Here is a 23,975-nt window from a genome sequence, read left to right as displayed (position 1 = left end):
GTCATTATATTTTATTTACTCTTTCGAGTTAGATCAAAAATAATGTAACTTATTATGAGTACAGCTGACCCTGACCTTGTTTTTGTATTGTCCTGCAGGTGTTTGATAGTTCCGGGTCGTTCCTGTCCTACATCAACACCACAGCAGACCCTCTCTATGGTCCACAGGGCCTGTCTCTCACATCTGATGGACACGTGGCTGTGGCTGACTCTGGCAACCACTGCTTCAAGGTTTACCGCTACCTGCAGTAGGTAGAACCATTGCTTTAGGGACGGTCTGTTGCAGGCCTACCACTCCCACTGTGTCTCAAATGGCTCCCTATTCCCTTCATAGTGCACTACTTCTTAACAGAAACCCATAGGGCTCTGGTCATAAGTAGTGCACTATATAAGGAATAGGTTTCCATTTGGGATGTACAGACAAACCAATCACAGCCTGACCTGGGTCCAAAAATAAGACAAATACTTGAAAGTATTTTAAGTGTTTGGGATGTGCTTGATTTACCTGTTTATTTGAGTTTGCGTTTTTGGGACTGTTCCATTGGTTCAGGCAAACCAAATCAAGTGCAGCACTTGAAGTATTGGAAAGTATTTGATCTAATGTATGTATTTTTGCCCCCAGGTCAGTGCACGTGTTAGCACTGAGCAACGACACAAGCCAATGTACTATACATAATATACAGGTGCAATGATCTTTCCCATAGCTGTCCCTTTGATTTGCACATCTGATCAGATCCACCTCATCCAGTTAGTGTTCTCTGAACCCCCCAACATCATGAAGTAACAATATAACCCCCGTTGACTCCTCCTTGTGCTGTGTTATGGAGTTTACTGAGTCTGAAATGGCACCCTATTCTTTGTGTAGTTCACTACTTTTGACCTGGGCCCATTGGGCTCTGGTCAAAAGTAGTGCACTATGCCATTTGGGATGCAGCCTACTTGTGTAGAGTGTATTTACCTCTTTGTTCAGTCATTGATGTGAAACTACGAGGAGGTATGAAGGAGATATGAAGTGTGTATATAGTGTAACTGATATTAGGAGACCAGATCAGTGATGGGTTGAAGTACGTGTATAATAATTGAGCCATGTTGTGAAGGAGCTCGTCCCAATGCATGAAGTTTTATCTTTACCTTGTTATTAACTCAGACGTGACGATATAAGTGGCGTTTATAAACTGTTTCTTCGCCATGGTCTAAGTGCAACGAACAATGTGCTTACAGTGAAACCAACCAGCGAAACATAATTTCTCTTTCAGTTGTATCTAAGAGCAAACTGACTTAACTTATAGCCATCTCACATATAAAAAGTCATCACCATCTGTGCATTGATTTGCTGTATGAACTGTGTATGCATAACTGTGTACAATGGATCATTATGCAGCTTTATCTGTGCTTTCATTTTAAAACACATATCTTTTGGTTAATCCGAGAACAGCAGTCTGGCATTCCAGCGTTTCTATGTACGGCAGCTGTCCTAAAGTGTGCTTTTTAAAACAGGAGTTCAGCTGGTGAAGAGATGTGTCATGATTATTGCATATGTGAGCAGCAGAATTATTCTAAACTTTGTTATCTGTTCTTTTTAAAAATGAAAAAAATTCAAACATGGAATTGCTAATTTATTTTATTTTATACACTAGTTCAGCATTTACAAATTATTTTTCTAATTTGATGTGTTTTATTTTTTAGAAATTCACGCCTTTGTCATTTGTCTCCATATATAGTAAAAACCCTTAGCCACTTTGAGGGGATTAGTAGAACAAACAGTGAGGATTTAGAATTTGAAAGATTTGATTTGCCAAAAAATACATAGTGGGTTTTGAATTGTGACAAGTTGGAGTACATATTGAAAACCAATACCAATGATTATATTACTTAGTGTTATTGAACATGCAAAACTACATTAGATATTTGACTAACTTCTGGGTTTCAGTCTTAAACACTGTCAACAGTAGATTTATATAGTTTCTTTTCAGAAGCCACAGTGTGAATGTATCAACAGCTTCAGCGTGTGTTGAAGGACTAGAGTTACAATGTTTCATTGCCTGGTTATCACAGTTCATAGCATTTCTTTAGCGGGTTATAACAGTTCATTACCAATTAATAACAATATTGTCCTGAGGGTTTCATTAGCATTAGATGAGCTATAGCGCTCTCACTCCCCCTGGTGGTCACAACTGTAACAACACAGCACCCTTGGTGCCAAAATAGAGTCCCTATAACCTCTCTGACGTCATGCCAAACTGGCTACACAGTCTATCACAGGTTGTTTTTATTAAGGAGTATTAGACACATCATCTCTTTGTGTTTCAAAAATATGTCACTCAATCTTCTTTCTATTTTCTCTGTGAATATGCACTGGTAATAAAAGCACATGGTTTATGGAGATACTGAGTGTGCTTTCTGCTTTCCTCTATTCATACTAAACATATATCCTTCTTTGTATCACAGTCTCTCTCTGTTGTCCAGGACAGTCATCCTGGGTCACGTGATGTTCAGGAGCCACAACTTTCTGGAACGTTTCTGATAGAAATGTGTTGCATAGAGCCAACATATTTCCCTATTCTCAATGACAGACAAACATGTCTGTTCTATATAATATATTTATATCTGGATGTTCACTGAAGGCAACCAAGGGTTATATTGAACACTGGTTGACCTCGTACTGTTTCATGAAGTCCTTGAGCATGTTACAGGCTTTACGGTTCTTAGTAGCTTTACACTTCCTCTCCTCTGGAATCTCCTCCAACCACATCTCATTATCCAGGACATAGACAGGCCTACGGAAGACAGCATTTAGTTATACAGGCCTGGTGTTGACAACATTTAGTAATGCAGGCCTGGGGTGGACAACATTTAGTTATACAGGCCTGGGGTGGACAACATTTAGTAATACAGGACTAGGGTGGACAGCATTGGAGTCTCTCACTCAAACTGCACTGGAATAGTCTCCCATTCTACACTGTACATGTAGTGTACATTTCCCAATGGAGAAATCACAATCTAGGGCCCAAGTAGTGATAAACCTTTACAGTATCTCAATTCAACAATATTGTAATAAATATCCTCTATGCTGTCTTTTTTTACCTGATGATTCCATGTATTATATCAATGTTGTCTTACAATATATTGACACATACTGTATAGTTAATTGAAAAGGAAGACTAATGTCCCAAATGGAACCCTATACCATACATGGTGCACTACTTTTGACCCTGGCTGTGACCCCACTCTCCAAATGTGTCTCAGGGGGAGTTGAGAGATGCAAGAAATGAATTTCCAATTCACACATTGGTATAATACACACTTGTACATATAACACCCACCTAATTATTATTATTTTATAACATGTAGCACTACTTTTGACCAGAGCCCTATGAACCCTGGTTAAAAGTAGTGCACTATATAGGGAATAGGGTACCATTTGGGACGCATCCCATCACTTACTTCCCACTGTGGTCAGTGGTGTCAGAGATGGTCCCATCTCTACCCATGATCAGGTAGTTACTGTCAGTCTTCATGTCAAACTCATCACAGGCTTTACGCTTGATCATGTCTCTCACTGCTCCAGTCTGCATCACGTCTTTACCTGGCATAGCAGAGAACCAGCACAAGAATAATGTCAAGAAAATTATACTTCAAGAGAATGTTCAAGTACCAAATGGCACTCTTTTCCCTATATAGTGCACTACTTTTAACCAGGACCCATCCAAAGTAGTGCATCATAAGAAATAGGCTGCCGTTTGGGATGCAAACTGTAATATTGTAGAACACTCACCTGTCTGTAGGATTTTGGTCAGTAATGTGGTGTAATGTTGAAAGACTCCATCATCGGATGAGTTGACAAACTTGACGACGTACACTGTCAGAAGGACAACATGAAGGGGTGTGAGTACCAACTACAGCACATTAGAAAGAAGAGAGTATTTGGGTTCCAGGTATAAACTCACCATAATTAACAATTGGAGAGAAACAAGCAAAGCTCCTGCGAGTCTCTTTCTCCATGGCTTTACTGTACGTGACTTTCTTCTTTGGGCAGCCACCTGAGACAAAGCAAATAAAAACTAGATACACAATAGTTCAAAATAGTTCAGGCACTATAAAAAATACTAGCTGGAAGGAGTGCACATACCCTCTGCACAGGAGCACATATTGTCCTGACAGATCTTGGAGATCATGTTGCTCTTCTGGGGTGAGCTGTAGAACACAGTGCATCTCCTCTCTGTCGGGACATAGTTCAGCATTAGTCACTCAGACGATGGCTGTGTCCCATACGGCATCCTATTCTCTTTATTGTGCACTACATTTGACCAGGGCCTAAAGCCTCACCAGGCTGCACCAGCCCCATGGACCTTCCAGATACATTACAACCATTGTCTTAATATACCCTAAACTAAACATGGTGGTATACCTGGGTTGTAGTAGTCAAAGACCACAGCAGCAGCAGGCTGCACCAGGCCCATGGGACTGATCTGTTTGGCCCGGAACGCTACACACTGTGGTTCCTCGGTGATCTGGAATACATAGTGACAATACAGCCTCCGACGGTAGAGAGGACAACCTTGGCGAGAACAAGATAACTATTTTGCGAATCACTATAGGAGTAGTACAGTAGTCATAGCTGATTGATGTCGTGGCTTTGGATACAAAAGGTCTTACCTCAGCGAAGTAGAGGAACACTTTATTTGGGGCGATGTCATAATGGTCAATGTATTTCTCAGTACCCTTTACATTCTAGAGGAGAGAAATAGAAAAAGACATCATTATATAGTTTGACAACATGTCAATGTGAATCGCTAAAATGTGTTTTCTTCCTGGAACTGATTCTGCTGATCTCAGATATTTCAAAGGGTTTACTTGTAATAACTGTGATAAGTGGTTGTTTTTCCTACTAAACGTAGGGCTCGATTCAATCTGTAGCGCTGAAGATCCGCACTACAGCTTGAAATTTAAAGGTAATTTTCAATTGAGCCGACATATCAAATCGTATTTGTCACACGCTTTGTAAACAACAGGTGTAGACTAACAGTGAAATGCTAACTTACGGGTCCTTCCCAACAATGTAGATTTTTTGGGGTGAAATAATAGAAAAATAATAACACTATGCACTATGGTGTTGAACGCTGAGCTGTAGTCAATGAACAGCATTCTCATGTTCCTTTGTTCAGGTGGAAAAGGGCAATGTGGAGTGCAATACAGATTGCGTCATCTGTGGATCTGTTGGGGCGGTATGTGAATTAGAGTGGGTCCAGGGTGTCTGGGATGATGATGTTGATGTGAGCCATGACCAGCCTTTCAAAGCATTTCATGGCTACAGATGAGTGCTACCTAGTGAGTGCTACAGTGTGATAGTCATTTAGACAGGTTACCTTGGCATTCTTGGGCACATGGTGGTCTACTTGAAACATGTAGGTATTACAGACTGGGTCAGGGAGAGGTTGAACAATTCAGTGAAGACACTTGCGCATGCTCTGAGTATGCGTCCTGGTAATCCATCTGGCCCTGCGGCCTTTTGAATATTAGCTTGTTTAAAGGTCTTACTCACATCACACTCACAAGAGTGTGATCACCCATGGTGTCAGGAACAGCATGATTCAGTGTTGCTAGCCTCGAAGAGAGCATAGAATGTGTTTAGCTCGCCTGGTAGGCTTGCGTCACTGGACAGCTCACGGCTGTGTTTCCCTTTGTAATCCATGATAGGTTGCAAGCTCTGCCACATCCGACGACCATCAGAGCCGATAAAGTAGGATTTGATCTTGGTCCTGTATTAATGCTTTGCCTGAGGGCGTAACGGTATTTATTATAAGCGTCTGGATTAGTGTCCCGCTCCTTGAAAGTGGCAGCTCTAGCCTTTAGCTCAGTGCAGATGTTGCCTGTAATCCATGGCTTCTGGCTGGGTTATGTACGTACGGTCATTGTCGATGCACTTATTAATGTGATAAACTCCTCAATGACATCGGATGAATCCTGGAAAATATTCCAGTCTGTGCTGGTGAAACAGTCCTGTATAGAAGCAACCGCTTCATTGGAACACTTCCGTATTAAGCACATCACTGTTACTTCCTGTTTGAGTTTTTGCTTGTAAGCAGCAATCAGGAGGAGAAAGTTATGGTCAGATTTACCAAAGGGAGGGCGAGGGAGAGCTTTGTATGTGTCTCTGTGTGTGGAGTAAAGGTGGTCTAGAATTTGTTTGCCTCTAGTTGCACAGGTGACATGCTGGTAGAAATGAGGTAAAACGGATTTCAGTTTTCCTGCATATGCAGCATTTACCGTGAATGCAGTCTCTACGAACGCGGAAACATTGCCTTCAAATTTCAATTGCGCTGTATGGTGGAACTTCAGCACTACAGATTGAATCGAGCCCATAGTTGAATGCACTGACTGTGTATAAGAGCGTCTGCTGGATGGCAAAAATGTAAATCAACATTACATGTAGGCCTACAGTACCTCCTCCAGATCCTGCATGTTAGGTTTGAGTCCACTGAGAAGGGAGATGTCCACGATGACCATGCCTGTAGAATTACCACTGGTCAGTCTGTAGGAGAAGAGAGGAGAGAGAGAACCATATATCCACTCATCCCACTCTATGTATGCATGCATGCACGCACAGACAGACAGACAGACAGACAGACAGACAGACAGACAGACAGACACCTGTACTCACCCCACACACACAGTGTAGACTAGGGACTTCTCCCTCTCCTCCTCCTGTGGGATGTGTCTCTTCCTGCGTGTGCGCAGGTCAAACCATTCCATCCTGCTCATTGGCTCATCACTAGGGTTCCCATCCCCGTCAGACTCATAGTTATAATAGTCATCTAGCTCAGGACCATCGTCCGCTTTTTCTGTCATTTTACATTAAAAAAAAAACACTTTTATGTTTTCAAGCAGCACTCCAGCAAATGTGTTTAGTGTTTATAGATGCATTCTGGCTGAAACTTACTTCTGTACTTAACCTCTCCCTCCACTGAGACATTGAGACTGTAGAAACCACAGAACAAGTCCATCCTCTCCAGAGTTCTGTAGGTCTGGACCACCTGATGACATAAAACAAACACTGTGGACACAGGCGTTGAGATTCAGAAAGTCTTACAATGTTAGAATCATCATCATTTACTTTTAAATCTATTTACTAAATTTACTTACTGATAAGGTCCCATTTCCCTTACCCTCTGTGTTAATAGTGATCTGGCTTCCTTGGTTCACCTGCCAAGACAAACCAGACAACACAGAGATTAGTAGATGTAAAACAGAATTTGAGAAAGTTAAATCAGAGCACTGCTTGAATTCTAAACTCAATCTCACCTGGAAGGCAGATAGGGTCAGGGCATTACGCTTCGTAAGATGAACTCTCTGCTTGTTGCCGTTTTGGTAACACATCTCAACATTAAGGTCCAAGTCCTGAACATCATTGTCCTTGATACTGTACTTAGCTAGAGCCTCAAGAGCTACAACTGTATCCTGTTGGAGGGAGGGAGGGACAAAGGAGAAGGAGAGAGGGGACAAAGGAGAAGGAGAGAGGGGACAGAGAAAGAAAGAGAAAGATGGGACAGAAAACGGATGAGAGAGAAAGAGAGAGAGAGCAGTATATAACTAGGGCCAGGAGTTTCTCGAGGTCAAGTCAAGTGGTCAGTGATAACTCCGAGCACCGATCATAATGCTACAGTACCTACCTACCTGTCTGTCTACTTGACCTATAATACCTACCTGTCTGTCTACTGGTGGCTTGTCCTACAGTACCTACCTGTCTGTTTACTGGTGGCTTGACCTATAATACCTACCTGTCTGTCTACTGGTGGCTTGACCTATAATACCTACCTGTCTGTCTACTGGTGGCTTGTCCTACAGTACCTACCTGTCTGTTTACTGGTGGCTTGACCTATAATACCTACCTGTCTGTCTACTGGTGGCTTGACCTATAATACCTACCTGTCTGTCTACTGGTGGCTTGACCTATAATACCTACCTGTCTGTCTACTGGTGGCTTGACCTATAATACCTACCTGTCTGTCTACTGGTGGCTTGTCCTACAGTACCTACCTGTCTGTCTACTGGTGGCTTGACCTACAGTACCTACCTGTCTGTTTACTGGTGGCTTGACCTATAATACCTACCTGTCTGTCTACTGGTGGCTTGACCTATAATACCTACCTGTCTGTCTACTGGTGGCTTGACCTACAGTACCTACCTGTCTGTCTACTGGTGGCGTGACCTATAATACCTACCTGTCTGTCTACTGGTGGCTTGACCTATAATACCTACCTGTCTGTCTACTGGTGGCTTGACCTATAATACCTACCTGTCTGTCTACTGGTGGCTTGACCTATAATACCTACCTGTCTGTCTACTGGTGGCTTGACCTATAATACCTACCTGTCTGTCTACTGGTGGCTTGACCTACAGTACCTACCTGTCTGTCTACTGGTGGCGTGACCTATAATACCTACCTGTCTGTCTACTGGTGGCTTGTCCTACAGTACCTACCTGTCTGTCTACTGGTGGCTTGACCTACAGTACCTACCTGTCTGTTTACTGGTGGCTTGTCCTACAGTACCTACCTGTCTGTCTACTGGTGGCTTGTCCTACAGTACCTACCTGTCTGTCTACTGGTGGCGTGACCTATAATACCTACCTGTCTGTCTACTGGTGGCTTGTCCTACAGTACCTACCTGTCTGTCTACTGGTGGCTTGACCTACAGTACCTACCTGTCTGTTTACTGGTGGCTTGACCTATAATACCTACCTGTCTGTCTACTGGTGGCTTGACCTACAGTACCTACCTGTCTGTCTACTGGTGGCGTGACCTATAATACCTACCTGTCTGTCTACTGGTGGCTTGACCTACAGTACCTACCTGTCTGTCTACTGGTGGCTTGACCTACAGTACCTACCTGTCTGTTTACTGGTGGCTTGACCTATAATACCTACCTGTCTGTCTACTGGTGGCTTGACCTACAGTACCTACCTGTCTGTCTACTGGTGGCGTGACCTATAATACCTACCTGTCTGTCTACTGGTGTCTTGACCTACAGTACCTACCTGTGTAGAGCGGAACCCTCCTCCATACTGTCTCTGCTCAGTGAGCCAGCGGGCGATGCACGTCGCGTACGTCATGTCTCCCTCCGCCACTGTCTGGAGCAGGGCGTAAGCCGTGGTCTCCACGGAGATGGCCTGGGCCTGGGGCACCTGATTGGCCCTCGTCTCCCCGCTCAGCCTCAGAGCATCATTGGCCTCCCAGTGACATGTATCTGCTTCTGCAGGGGAGATATACAGTATGTTTAGCAGCTACAGTATGTCGTTAGCCATATAACATTGCAGGGGAGACATAATCAATAATATGGCGCCCTCTGCTGTTTAAATGTTGTCATTGTGTATGTCTACCTTCCCTCAATGATCATACAGACCAGGGAATCAATGTCTACCCAGAAGACCTTATCCTGACTTTTTCTCCAGCCACTACCTGTAATACTTTACAGGCGCTAGTAATCAAAGCAGGTTGAAGTCCAAAGGAATGAGTTAAAACAGTACAAACACACTTTAGATGAATAGAGCCTTTCTGATATAGACAACTTCTGAAGTAACTAGGCAACCCATAGCCCTAGATGTCTAGTAAAGTAACAAGGTACTGACCATTGTCACTGTGTGCCAAGGCCCTGAGTTTGGTCTGAGCCATGGAGGCACTGTCTCCGCCAGGGGAGGTTAGAGAGAGGGCGTAGGAGGTGATGGCAACAGAGAAGGGCCTCTGAAGGGAGTCCAGCTTCGACTCCAGGTAGGCCTTAGCCTGCTCCATAGCCTGCCTCTAACACAGGAAATGGTGGATAGATTTAGCATTAGAAACAACAAATGCATTAGTTAAACATTATCACAACAGACACAAAAAGGCATGTTGCTTTATTCTGGATCATATTGTTGCAAAACCAACTTTCCCCTTCGGGATAATAATTACACAACTTTTAGTAAGTCAGTGATGATAAGTTAGGTGATGTAAAGGTTATGTCCGTGACTTAGTTGAATCAATGTATTACCATTTCTGAGCCTTTTCCTTCAGGGTACAGTGCCACAGCGTGGTTCATGGCTATCAGAACAAACGCCGTCAGAGACACCTCTCCCTCAAACCCTCCCACTCCACCCTGAGGTGAGGGAATGGAGAGATAGCAGACAGGTAAAGACATCATATTGTATGGAATGGTACCTGCATGGTCCGGACATAAAGAACATTTGGCTTATACATTTTTTTTACCTTTATTTAACTTGGCAACTCAGTTAAGAATACATTCTTATTTACAATTACGGCCTAGCCCTGCCAAACCCTAACCCGGACGACACTGGGCCAATTGTGCGCCACCCTATGTGTCTCCCAATCACGGCCGGTTGTGATACGGCCTAGAATCTAACCAGGGTCTGTAGTGATGCCTCTAGCACTGAGATGCAGTGCCTTAGAACGCTGCGCCACTCGGTAGCCCCAACTTAGAGGTCATAGGGGCGCGATTGCTACCCAGCCCGGGCAGAAAGAAATGTGGACGATATTTGAGTCGACTGCTAGATGGTTGACAGTGACACATCCTAGAAAGACAAGATCTCCTGCTGTTGTGCCCTTGAGAAAAGCACTTAACCCCTAAACTGCTCAACTGGATGCACAGTGTGGCTGCCCCCAGCCTCTCCAACCTAATGTGTATTTCTGAGGGGTAGGGTACAGCATAAATCATATTTCCGTCTTGAATGGATGAATAAAGCATTCTTTCCTGCATGGTGCGGTCATAGAGTGGGTTAGGGTCAGTGAATCCTCCACTGGCCAGCTGTTTAGACACCAGGTAGGAAATAGACTGTTGGATGTAGGAGTCCTCCACTGAAATCACGTCCCTGCACTGGGACAACTCCTTGGCTATAAAGGCTGTCAACCAAACACTGCTTGGAGTTGACAGGAAAGCTCCATAGGATCCATCTGTCTTCTTGAAGGACAGGATTCTGCCGTATCCTTGGAAAGAGAAAGAATCAATTAATTTCAACCATTTGATACCCACAAGGCTAGATGTCTCAAAGGGGATTAACTTAAATTCTCCCAGTGTCCCCTCACCAGTCTGTATCATGGCTTGGGCTTCATCTCTGCGTTCAGCCTTTAGGTCGACCCACTGTCCAGTAGCGTCCAGGTATCTCATGGCGTGGATGGCTGGAGACATGGTGACCATGGTCTGCTCCGCACACCCCTTGGGAAGGGAGATGAGCTGGTCCACTCCATCCAGGTTTAGACAGTTCTCCACTGACTCTCCCATCACACCACCTACATGGGTGTGATGGGAGAGGTTTCCCTGTTATAGCAGTAAACTAGCCCTGGAGATTGGTCTGGAAAAACCGGTCAGGGAAAACTCATAGTCTGAAATAATATCTCATGGACCAAAATGTAAAAAATGTCAATGTAAATACATACAGTACTACAGACCCAACACAGTTTATGTTCCACACTAGCAGAAAGTCTGACTACAGTATTTATCGACCCTCCTTTCCTTTGACACTGATGTAGGTGTCAGATTCCAGTCCAGGGACAGCATTAGGAGGAAGTGGAATTTCAAGCTCGATTGACTTGCCAGCTGTGTGACATAGATAAGAAATGGAGAGACTGTTTTAACTCAACGGTCTGATGAGGCTTGTTTGCATAAATGTCACTTTTACTACAGGTTTCACATGTTTAGAAAGACAACATTACCTTTCCCGTCAATGTTGTATTCTTGTTGTATTGAGACCAGTTCCCCTTCCCCCTGTATAACAGAACAAAATGTGAGCGTTCATTCAGATTGTTTATACAGACATATACAGATGTTGGATCTTAATTTGAGCCAGATTGCTACAGCAGGAAGATTATCCTGCAGAAACAGGAAATGTGAATTAATATGCGAATTATAATTAATGGACATTTTTGTAGGGGTTGCAACTGTTTTTGTAAGGGAAAATCAAGTCAGAAATGTCAGTGGATAGCCTTTTTAAACCTATAATATACTACCCGTTACCCGCATTGCAGGATAGTAATCGTGCAACAGGGTAATCAAATTAAGATTCTACATCTGTACTGTAACTTTTGTATAATAATGGGAGAAAAACAGTGGTGTTCAGCACATTAAAGAAGTGAGAACCACATGTAGCCTAATGTACACATGTATCATAGAGACATACTGAAGCACTACTGTATATTAGAGGGAGAGAGGTGATACAAGTGTCGTGTTCATACCGTGACTTTGAGGTCCTTCTTGATCTGGTCGCGGGCCGTCTTAGTGTAGGCGTCTACATGGATAGGGATGTTTCCTATGACCAGAGGAACCACGGTGAAGTAGACAGGGACAGCAGAGTTACCTGGTACTGTGACCACCTGCTTGTCCCCTCTGTCTCCCCCTGCACTGCACAGACCCTCCACCCATGCCAGCTCCACTGTCACCTTCACAGAGAGAAACACATATACATGGTAGTAGATGTAAGTATAGTAAAATTGTCTATCAAAGGAATCTACAGATAAAAATGTCTGCAACTGCAGTTTATTTGTATAAATGGCTGTTGGAGGCATTTTGGACTCAAATATATTGTTTTTACAACACTAGTTACCTCCATACATTCGGTTCTGTAGTTGAACACCACAGCTTTCATCTGTAGCTGTTCATTTCTCTTCACAGAATAGGGAAGTCTGAGAGATACAAAGAAGTCCTGAAACACCACCAGAGGCTTGGGCTCTGCTATACAAAACCCTGAAGGGAGAATCAACACTAACATTAACCACTTGATGACTGTCCTCTGAAAGTCTGTTTGTGCTATCATGCCATCTTTTTATCACTCGTTGTCATGGTTGGCTTGACAATGACAGCTAAAATGAGTTTGCAACAGCACACATATATTTAGAACTAGGCTAGTGTAATGGTCTTAGGTTAGATGGAAGAGGTGACCTGCCTTTTGTTTTAGAGATCCCCACTGCTTGAACCTCCCAGGTAGTGATGGAGTCAGGGACAGCAACACTGTGTCTGAAAATAATAACGTACAACATGATGTCATTCCTAATATACTTGTTACACTATATTGGTCCCCAAGTTTTACCCAGTAAGTTCACATGATCAGGGAAAACTCCTGGTCCCAGTCATGACTGTCCTGGCCTATGTCCCAAATGGCACCCTATTCCCTATATAGTGCACTACTTTAGACCAGGGCCGGTAGTGCACTATATAGGGATTAGGGTATAATTTGTGATGTAGATGTTGCAGGTTACCATGTTACCTTACGAGACCAGAGGGCCCCACATCAACGATGCCCCACATCCAGGTCTGAGGGAAATAAGAGCGGAGGTGGACAGACACCTCATCTATGGCCTCTTCTTCCTCAGCAATATCATCAGACGCTAAATAGGAGGACAGGGAAGAGGACACATTTCAGCTCAATCAATACAAAATATGTGCATATACTGTAGTACAACTAATCTGAAAAAAGACAAAAGTATTGACTAATCTAAGAAGTTCTATATTAGTGGTTAGAAACTGGGTGGTTCGAACCCTGAATGCTGATTGGCTTAAATCGTGGTATATCAGACCGTATACACGGGGTATGACAAAACATTTATTTATATTGTTCTAATTACATTGGTAACCAGTTCATAATAGCAATAAGGCACTCTGAGGTTTGTGGTATATGGCCAATATACCATGACTAAGGGCTGTATCCGTGTTGCGTCGTGCATATACCACACCCCCTCGTGCCTTAAATGCACCACAAGAATCTGTAGCTTGTGAGATACTTCTGAGATGCTATTGACATTCCAACTACTAATATAATAATATAATACAATACTGTACTTTTAGCCAGGCTGTATGTGTTTTTTATCTTTGTGATGTTTCTCCTCAGCATGGTGGCATCTCTGCAGCACTTGAGGAAGGCAGTGCGACACGGAGCAGACTTGTGGATGGTTTTAGAATGACGACTCTCACAGGACAGACCCAGGCTGTTCAACCTGGCCCCATCGTGACAACACCTCTTCTCCACTGGCTCCTGGTACCTGTTGACTGCAGATAAGAACAATGTGTCTAGCTAATAAATGATGTCTAGCTAATAAATGATGTCTAGCTAATAAATGTAATATGCTAAGGAAGACTTTTTCTGAAACATATCTGAACATTTGTAAATTAAAGGATTATTGATACTTATCCTATGGAGCACTCTCCATATTCTGTAACTAATAATACCCGATACACCATAAGAGTGAAAGCAGCATGCTCAGAAGATGGAGGGAGAATAGGAGAGGCTACTGCTACACCTACTGATGTCAGAGAAAGCCTGGTGATGGTTCAGGGCTCTCTTCCGTCTTTTACTTTTGTCGTTACAGGAGTAATCTGGTTCAGAGGACAAAAGAAAAATCATTTTACAATATTGGGTGAAATAAACTCCATCTACGAACACAGCTGCAGTGGTGTGCTTCTACCAATCAGGAACATGTGCTATTCATTCAGTATTATAATGAGTTAAATGTCTGAATGTAAACCGTACCCTTTCTCACGTGACCCTCTGTATCTCCACAGTTGGTTATAAAGGCGAGCCCAGCGTCCTGTAACACAGACTGGGAGTTCCTGCCCCCTCCCATAGAACACGCCAGGTCATAGGAGTTCATGTAGGCAAACATCTAAAGAAGAAGATGACTTTATTGGTCCATTTACTGCATGAACAACAGAGATTTGTCTTTTGGATATCCCATTCTCCCTGGTAGACAAATACATACTGTCCTGTACATGCAGTAGATACATATTACAGTACACACTGTCCTGTACATGCAGTAGATACATATTACAGTACATACTGTCCTGTACATGCAGTAGATACATATAAATACAGTACATACTGTTCTGTACATACAGTAGATACATATAAATACAGTACATACTGTCCTGTACATACAGGGGATACATACACTGCCGTTCAAACGTTTGGGGTCACTTAGAAATGTTTTGTTTTTGAAAGACATTTTTTATAGAATATCTACATAGGCGTACAGAGGCCCATTATCAGCAACCATCACTCCTGTGTTCCAATGGCACTAATCCAAGTTTATAATTTTAAAAGGCTAATTGATTATTAGAAAACCCTTTTGCAATTATGTTAGCACAGCTAAAAACTGTTCTGATTAAAGAAGCAATAAAAGTGGCCTTCTTTAGACTAGTTGAGTAGCTGGAGCATCAGCATTTGTAGGTTCGATTGCGGACTCAAAATTTATTCTGAAACTCATCAGTCTAACTCACAGTCTAACTCATCAAACTCATATACATTTAAACTCAGTTTTTCACTATTCCTGACATTTAATCCTAGTAAAAATTCCCTGTCTTAGGTCAGTGAGGATCACCACTTTATTTTAAGAATGTGAAATGTCCGAATAATAGTAGAGAGAATGATTTATTTCAGCTTTTATTTCCTTCATCACATTCTCAGTGGGTCAGAAGTTTACATATACTCAATTAATATCACGTAGAATTACCTTTACATTTTTAACTTGAGTCAAACGTTTCGGGTAGCCTTCCACAAGCTTCCCACAATAAGTTGGGTGAATTTTGGCCCATTCCCCCTGAGAGCTGTTGTAACTGAGTCAGGTTTGTAGGGCTCCTTGCTCACACACGCTTTTTCAGTTCTGCCCACCAATTTTCTATAGGATTGAGGTCAGGGCTTTGCAATGGCCACTCCAAAACTTTGACTTTGATGGCCATTTCGCCACAACTTTGAAAGTATGCTTGGGTTCATTGTCCATTTGGAAGACCCATTTGCGACCAAGCTTTAATTTCCTGACTGATGTCTTGAGATGTTGCTTCAATATATCATCTATTTTGTGAAGTGCATCAGACCCTCCTCCAGCAAAGCCCCTCCACAACATGATGCTGCCACCCCCGTGCTTCACGGTTGGGATGGTGTTCTTCACCTTGCAAGCATCCCCCTTTTTCCTCCAAACATAATGATGGTCATTATGGCCAAACAGTTCTATTTTGGTTTCAACAGACCAGAGGACATTTCTCCAAAAAGTACAATCTTTGTCCCCATGTGCAGTTGCAAACCATAGTCTGGCTTTTTTATGGCGGTTTTGGAGCAGTGGCTTCTTCCTTGCTGAGCGGTCCTTCAGGTTATGTTGATATAAGACTTGTTTTACTGTGGATATAGATACTTTTGTACCTGTTTCCTCCAGCATCTTCACAAGGTCCTTTACTGTTGTTTGGGGATTGATTTGCACTTTTCGCACCAAAGTACGTTCATCTCTAGGAGACAGAACGCGTCTCCTTCCTGAGCGGTATGACGGCTGCGTGGTCCCATGGTGTTTATACTTGGGTACTATTGTTTGTACAGAGGAACGTGGTACCTTCAGGCATTTGGAAATTGCTCCTAAGGATGAGACAGATTTTTTTTCTGAGGTCTTGGCTGATTTCTTTAGATTTTCCCATGATGTCAAGCAAAGAGGCACTGAGTTTGAAGGTATTGTGATACAGTGAATTAATTATAAGTGAAATAATCTGTCTGTAAACAATAGTTGGAAAAATGACTTGTGTCATGCACAAAGTAGATGTCCTAAACGACTTGCCAAAATTATAGTTTGTTAACAAGAAATTTGTGGAGTGGTTTAAAAACGGGTTTTAATGACTCCAACCTAAGTGTATGTAAACTTCCGACTTCAACTGTACTGTATGTATCTATTCATGAAACCTGGTAAGACAGAGGCTCTGTACCTTCTCAGGAGTGAGTTTGTTGTTCTTGTTGAGGATGTAAACAGCTGTATCTACAGCAGCCAGAGCTACCTTGTCTCCCTGGTCTGTACGGACCACCACAGTCACCAAGTCAGCTGGTTTATGCTCTTTAAATGGAAGGATCTCAATCTGAAAACACAACACCAAAGATATCACATTATGCCTCCATGCAAATCTATACTGAACAAAAATATAATGCAGCGTGTAAAGTGCTGGTCCCATGTTTCCTGAGCTAAGATCCCAGAAATGTTCCAAATGTACAAAAACCTTATTTCCTTCATATTTTAAGCACAAATTTGTTTACATCCATGTTAGTGAGCATTTATCCTTCAACAAGACAATCCATCCACCTGACAGGTGTGGCATATCAAGAAGCTGATTGAACAGCATGATCATTACACAGGTGCACCTTGTGCTGGGGACAATAAAAGACCACTGTAAAATGCAGTTTTGTCACACAACACAATGCCACAGATGTCTCAAGTTTTGAGGGAGCGTGCAATTGGGATGCTGGATGCAGGAATGTCCACCAGAGCTTTTGCCAGAGAATTGAATGTTAATTTCTCTACCATAAGCTGCCTCCAACATAAATCCAATATGGATGGTGTTAAGAGATAGATGGGAGGGGTTGAATGGAGCTGAAGGTTGGGACTAATAACAACAAGATAACTAATGGAAAACATACTGTGTCTGTAAAATGTATATAGGTTCAGAAATGTTGCGAAATGGCACAGTTAAAAATATATGGCAAATATAAATCAAACTTTGATGGACATCAGCAATAGATGGGAGAGGTTGAGGGTAGAGGTAGGCAGGACTAAAAACAAACAAAATATAACTATTGTAAAATAGATTGTGTCCGTAAAATATATATAGTGTGTATAAGCTGGAAGTAGAAGCCTAAGTGTTCTTGTTCATTAGTTTACTCCAATTACGGGAAGGGTGGAAAGGTTAGCGGAAAATCATTTTTATTTCAATTTTATTTAACCTTTGTTTAACTCGGTAAGTCAGTGGAAAATAATAACGGGAAATATATTTTAAAAATAAATGTATATATATATATGTATGTGTGTGTATATTTATATTTACAAAAAAAGATATGGGGGATTGGAAATGATGCAGACAATTACATTGATGGAAACTACAATCTATCTCCAATATTAAAGCTGATCTGCCCCTAAATATGAATAATAATAATAAAACAAAGAGTAGAAGCAGAGAAACAAGCAGCAACTACAGAACCTGTCCTTTGCAGATATCTTTGGCATCCGCCCATACAGAGTCAGCCACTATGGTAGTCTTCTCTGGTGCCTGTGTGAAGTAGTAGGCCACCAGTCTGAAGGAGGGGACCAGGTCAAGACTGTAGGGCAGACTGAAGGTGGTCAGCTCAGTCCTCTGGACCCTGTTCATCTGGACCACTCTGCCCTTACTCAAGACCTGACACAGAAGGAAATAAGGAAATAGGAAATAAGGAAATATGAGGATGAGGAAATGAGGAAATAACACATTATTACTCTTCACTACAGATATTGAAATGGTTCATTTCTCAACCCCCAAAGTGCTTATATTCATGTTGGTTACAGACAAACTACAGCTATGGCAATCCCAGTCTAATGCCATGTCTGGAAACTTGAAGCTATGCACAGATAAAGTATGTTGCAGAAGTGGTAAATGGTAATTTCCATCTATTATTAGAATGGACTGATACTCCAGTATGTTACCATATAGTAGATGTAGACTGGTCGTGGGGTGCCTGGAGGGGTGATGTCTCTGAGAGTGACCGTCATGGTTCCTCCAGGCTCCAGGGTGACATGTTCTATCTCTACACTCAGGTAGCTGTTCCCCTCAGACTGGACTGCTGACACTGTCATTTTGGCATCACCCACTATTACCTCCTCCTCCGCTCCCTCAGCAAACATCTGGAGAGAGAGGAACAGATCGTCAATATGACATCACATCAAATAGTGACTGTGTCTCAAACGACACTATATTCCCTATTTAGTGCACTACCTTTCTGCTGACCACATAGAGCTGAGAGACATATTATGCTTGTCAAACTACATGGGAAGTAGAGTGTTGATTGAAAGTTCTCTGTGTCTGTCCTGTACCTTGATGTCGATAGACGTGGCCAGTTTGGGCACTTCGAAGGCGAGAACAGCCTCACCCTTAGAGTTACCGGATCCCTCCATCTTCACAGATTGTGTGCCTTCTACAGAGGTCACTGAAACTGAAGCCCTCATACGGAGGTCAGGGGCTGGGGATCCATCTGGGTGGGTGGTGGTGGCCTGAGAAGGAAACATGCAGCATATGCCCAGTAGACGATGACTGCAGATACAGTCATACTCTAAATGGTAAAGCAAATACAATTGATGACACTGGTAACTATTGTACGTCTCATTTGGAAAAGGGATTTGCTCATCTCCATATGATGTCCTGAATGAATACAATTATATTTTATTCTGTGGTGTTAATGTTTGTCTTTGAGTGCAGAAACGACCACACTGTACCAGGATAGAGAACTTTCCTCCAGGTGTGAAGTATTCCTTAGTCTTAGACATGTCAATGATGTATGGAGACGTCACTATCTTTACTGAAGTGCTCTCAGCTTCTTCTAGATCTCCACCTGAGAGAGAGAGAGAGAGAGAGAGGACAGAGAGAGAGGAGAGAGGAGAGAGAGAGAACGAGAGAGAGAGAGAGAACGAGAGAGAGAGAGAGAGGAGAGAGAATGCAGAGAGAGAGAGGAGAGAGAATGCAGAGAGAGAAGGTCATTGTTGTATGTCCTAGAGAAAACACCTGGATCTGCTGGCATGGTCATGTTTTATCTGACTGAATGAAGGACTTACTTGCTGTTTCTAAAGCTGTAACAGCTATGTACAGATTGTATCCCTCCATGTGTGGGATACTTTGCTTTCCTGCTTTCCCACGTAGGTCTTCAGTTGGCAGCGTAATGCTGGCGACGCCATCTTGGATCTACAATACACAAGAAATAAGTTCACAAATGGCTCATCAGAAAAATAAAAGTCAATGGAAACAATAACTCTACAATCAGAAACATTGACTTTAATGTTATGTTTTTTTTAATGTAAAGCTTTGAGATGATAAAGTGAACTCACAGAAGTCTTGTTTTCTAGGCCAGGTAGATGTGTTCTTTTGCCTTCTTGATTGATTAGTCCAAATCTAACATAAACTATGCCATTGACACCTTTGCCATAGGTGTACCTGCAATCAACACACATGTATTTGGCACACTATGAAAAAAAGTATGAAAATGTATAGCGTCTGCTAAATTACTCAAATGTAAATGTAAAATGTATGAACAATTCACAAAACAGTCCATTAACGCAATCTGCTTCAACAATCTCACCTTGCAGAGACGTTGAACTGAAAGGAATCCTCTGTCAGCAAATAATATGGTTTCAAAGCTGCTATCTTCACCTCAAACATAGGAAGAACTGAAAGAAACAGAGGGGAAGCTTGTTGGGCCGTATCATACTGTCAGACAACCTGCTTTAGATTACTCACCATATTCTTTGACCTCAAACTCCACTGAAGAGTTGGACATGGGATAGTTGGTAAAAGCGGCAACAATCTTCCAATGGCCAGCCCTGAATCATATGGACAGAGTAGTAGTGGTCAGTGCTACTCATGTCCTGTCTTCCATCAACTTTATGTCAACATCCTACTCACGTCTCAACGTCAGGGATCATTATGTTCCTCTGAAGGAGTTTACTGGAGTGTAGAACCTGGTTGTACACCAGCAGGCCTTTGGAGTTCTGTAGAGAGACAGTGAATGTTAGTTAGAGAACTGAGAGTTCATTTAACACAATAAAACAACTTTAACATGCAGATAGATGTCTTGCAAACTTACAAATATCTTGACATTGATGCTTTCATCAACAGGCAGCAGATAGTTGTCTAGCGTGAAGACCCTGAAATTGACTGGAAGAGGACAAATTGGAATTAGGCTGAATGTATAACTAAAACCATGTGTAATGTTATTTTACACTTTACCATTCTCTCCTGGATTGTAGATTGGTTTGTCTGTCTGAATGAAGACATAACCCTTTTTTGTTGACAAAAGGATTGTTTTTTTTTTTGGAAGAAAATCATCATTGGTCTCTGTAGCCAGTTGGATAAACGGCACAATTTTCTTTCTTTTTCTTATGCTTTTGATTGCCTCTTCGTACAGGCTAGGAATGACCTATAAAACATGAGAATAGAGGCAGAATAATTTAAATGCCTGTTCCAGTAGTTCCATAGGGCATGAAAAGAGGTTAGCGTTCTGTATACCCACCCTCATTTTCACAACCGCCTGATAGCCATTGGCTTCATTAAGAGTTACATGCTTTTTTTCAGACAGAACTTTATTATTGGCGGTTTGGTACAGGAAGTACAGAGTGTACTGTGTAGGCTTGATAGCTCCCTGCAGCTGTACTGTCACGGTCTCCTCTACTCCCAGGTGGACTATGTTGGGAGCAGTGATGAGACATCTGCAAACACAAGCACACATGAACAAACACACGCACACATGAACACAAACAAACACACACACACGAGCACACACACACACACACACGCACACATGAACACAAACAAACACAAGCACACATGAACACACACACACACACGAACACAAACACACACACACGAACACACACACACACACACACACACACACGAACACAAACAAACACAAGCACACATGAACACAAACAAAAACACGGACGAACAAGCACGAGCGCTCACACACACACACATGAACACAAACAAACACACGCACGAACAAGCACGAGTGCTCACACACACACAAATGGTGGTAATTTTTTAGGACTGCGACATGACATAAAATGAGCATGACCAATGATACAAGTAAAATATACTGTATCTACAAAGAATTAGCATGGACAGAACATAACTCACGTTGGCCTCTGCCCACTAACTGCAGTCAGTGCAGACATGATCAGAAGCAGTGTGTTCCTCATCTTTCTGCTTTACCGTCTGATCTGTATCATGCCACTGGAACAAGAGTCTTCATTAATTGTCTCAACCCCAAACTTGCACAGGAAAATAAAACAAAACACTGTAGAAGTGATCTATCTGTAAATCTATGTTGCTCCAGTCTGAGAGTGGGAGGTTCTCTCTCTGGGCTCTGCAGCTCCAAGAGAACAGGTTTCCGTATCTCAAATGGCACCCTGTTCCTTACATAGTGCACTACTTTTAACCAAGGCCTATAGGGAATAGTGTTCCATTTGGGACAAGGCCTCAGCATCAACACCCCCTCTAGCCCACCTACCTCTCCTCCCTTCAGCTTCTCTGACTCCAGTCTTGGCATTGGAGGAACATTATGAAATACATCACGTGTTTTCTCAGAAACCAGATTTTGTTTATGTCCCAAATGGATTCCTATTCCCTAAATAGTGCACTACTTTTGATCAGAGCCCATTGGGCCCTGGTCTGAAGTAGTGCGATATATAGGGGCTCTGGTCAAAAGTATTGCACTATGTAGGGAATAAGGTGTCATTTGGGAAGTAGCCTTTTCCAAACAGACCAAATACATACACAACATCTGCTTTTCAAACAAGACAGCAGTCTGATTTCCTTGAAAAAACTTTATTTGCAGACCACTTTGTGCTTAGGTCTATGTTACAAATACTTACAGCACATATGCATTTAACATTGATAATTCCCAAAACATCCAAACGGTATATTTATTTGCAATACCTATATTACATACATGTGTATACACTCACACAGGCATTAGATGCATTCAACAAAATCCTGAAATCATAATGGTGGTGTTAATAACATGATATAAGAGCTATTGGTGGTACAGTGAGTGACAAAATGTAAAAATCAGCAAAAATAATCATATTCAAAAATAAAGAAATATTGGGATTCTACTTTAGTGGTATGATATTGTAAGTTGCATAGCATTGATGTTTTCAAAAATTAAACAGCAAACAATATAGAAATCGGAAGTTTATAAAGTAGTGGGTATATGAAGTCACTATCTATAGATACAGTATGGAGGTCATTGTGTGTTATCTTAGTATTGTGACTGGGGCATCTATTGACAAGGTGATGGTCTATACCAGGTCTATACCTTTTCTTTATGCATCACTACATTACAAAAGTGGCAACCATGTCGGAAACATATTTTATGTGGTTTGTGGCTGATTCGAAAATTATCTCCAGAGGGAAACAAATATTAGATCTTTATTATTGGCAATCCCTATGGATAGTTATGTGATCAAATAAATACTTCTGTAATGTATAAACATTTCATCTCTCTAACAGCCATGATTTAGATTGTAGTAGATCTTAGTTGGTTTTCCCTGCTGGTCGGAGACCCAAATGGCACCCATTTCTCGATATCGCGCACTACTATAAAAGTAGTGAACTATAAAGGGAATAGGGTGCCATTTGGGATGCATGCATATTCATGGACCATTATGAATGTTTTTATAATAAGATACTAAATATAAATGTAAAACCTTTGGAGAACATTTGGTACAGATCAGTCACTTCATAGCCCTGTGGAGAAACAGAGTTAGTCCAGAATGGCACCCTACTCCCTATTTAGGGAATAAGCTACTCACTATATGATGAGTCTGTGCCTAGTGGATCCATCTAGAGCTGCTATAAACTGTACATTGCAGACCAGCTGTCTTTAAAATCAACTCACTAGTGGAGAGTGGGGTAAGTTGAGTCAAAGGGGTAAGTTGAGCCACTCTTGTCTCTAGCAAACCATACACAAAATGAATAATTTGACCAAATATTTAGGAAGAGGTCATCATTTCATGGAGTCTGTGAAGGAAGAAACCACTTGGAAAAAGTGGTAAGCAAGTATGTTCCAAAAAACAGATTTTCACAAAGTCAAATTAATTTATTGTGTTAGAGGTTTCATGATGCTTGAATCTAAACCAAAATAGGTAGTCGTATCATTGTTGTAGACATCAGTTGGGGTCTAGAAGCTACAACATGAGGTCCTAAACCTAGCATGAATGTGCATCCTTGTAGCTATGTGGGCTAATATAGTCAAACAGTTTACCTTGTGGTAAGTTTAGTAAATGTTTTCTTCCCAGGTATAATGAAAGGCTGGGATATGAGGGTTTAAAATACACAAAAGTGATTGTGATGAATTGTGTTTGGAAAGTAAAGATAGACATGGTTTTAGAAAGGTACTGGTAATATTTCATTCAGTACAGAAATGTGTAGGGGTAAGTCGTGCCAAGATATCACT

General features: G+C 41.9%; 2 protein-coding genes across 6 annotated transcripts in view; one reads left to right on the top strand and one right to left on the bottom strand.

Moving 5' to 3' along the window:
- Positions 1-2,378, top strand: part of LOC139382817 (tripartite motif-containing protein 3-like) — a 44,104-nt gene extending 41,726 nt beyond the window's left edge. For all 5 annotated transcript variants that reach the window (XM_071127037.1, XM_071127035.1, XM_071127038.1 and 2 more), the window contains one exon: positions 99-2,378. In XM_071127037.1, coding sequence (XP_070983138.1) covers positions 99-251 — 153 coding nt within the window. In that variant the 3' untranslated portion in view covers positions 252-2,378. The remainder of the gene's footprint in view (positions 1-98) is intronic.
- LOC139382815 (complement C4-like) lies at positions 1,605-21,891 on the bottom strand. Its single transcript, XM_071127034.1, has 40 exons — positions 21,653-21,891; positions 21,027-21,222; positions 20,744-20,933; positions 20,601-20,671; positions 20,420-20,505; positions 20,255-20,337; positions 20,097-20,184; positions 19,846-19,951; positions 19,576-19,702; positions 19,240-19,355; positions 18,841-19,017; positions 18,454-18,651; positions 17,975-18,169; positions 16,715-16,861; positions 14,505-14,637; positions 14,279-14,350; positions 13,817-14,023; positions 13,245-13,365; positions 12,924-12,994; positions 12,585-12,724; positions 12,217-12,420; positions 11,698-11,749; positions 11,500-11,581; positions 11,071-11,276; positions 10,742-10,971; positions 10,022-10,129; positions 9,627-9,795; positions 9,036-9,250; positions 7,302-7,457; positions 7,143-7,202; positions 6,940-7,033; positions 6,661-6,841; positions 6,444-6,531; positions 4,656-4,730; positions 4,408-4,510; positions 4,129-4,218; positions 3,947-4,039; positions 3,775-3,858; positions 3,444-3,585; positions 1,605-2,776 (listed from the first exon to the last, which is right to left on the bottom strand). Exons 1-40 carry the CDS (start codon positions 21,712-21,714, stop codon positions 2,635-2,637), a joined length of 5,160 nt encoding a protein of 1,719 aa, XP_070983135.1. The 5' UTR covers positions 21,715-21,891; the 3' UTR covers positions 1,605-2,634.
- Positions 21,892-23,975: the final 2,084 nt, after the last annotated feature.

Source organism: Oncorhynchus clarkii, chromosome 24, assembly GCF_045791955.1.
Source record: "Oncorhynchus clarkii lewisi isolate Uvic-CL-2024 chromosome 24, UVic_Ocla_1.0, whole genome shotgun sequence".
Taxonomy (NCBI): Eukaryota; Metazoa; Chordata; class Actinopteri; order Salmoniformes; family Salmonidae; genus Oncorhynchus; species Oncorhynchus clarkii.
Note: the sequence above shows the minus strand (reverse complement) of the source record. Positions and strands in the feature narration are given on the sequence as shown.

Excerpts from the sequence above, each read along its gene's own strand:
- LOC139382815 (XM_071127034.1), bottom strand. The coding sequence starts at position 21,714 with ATGAGGAACACACTGCTTCTGATCATGTCTGCACTGACTGCAGTTAGT. Across the intron at positions 13,366-13,816 it reads CACATACAGCCTGGCTAAAA|CGTCTGATGATATTGCTGAG; the intron begins GTACAGTATTGT and ends CCTCCTATTTAG. Across the intron at positions 11,582-11,697 it reads ATACAACATTGACGGGAAAG|CTGGCAAGTCAATCGAGCTT; the intron begins GTAATGTTGTCT and ends TATGTCACACAG.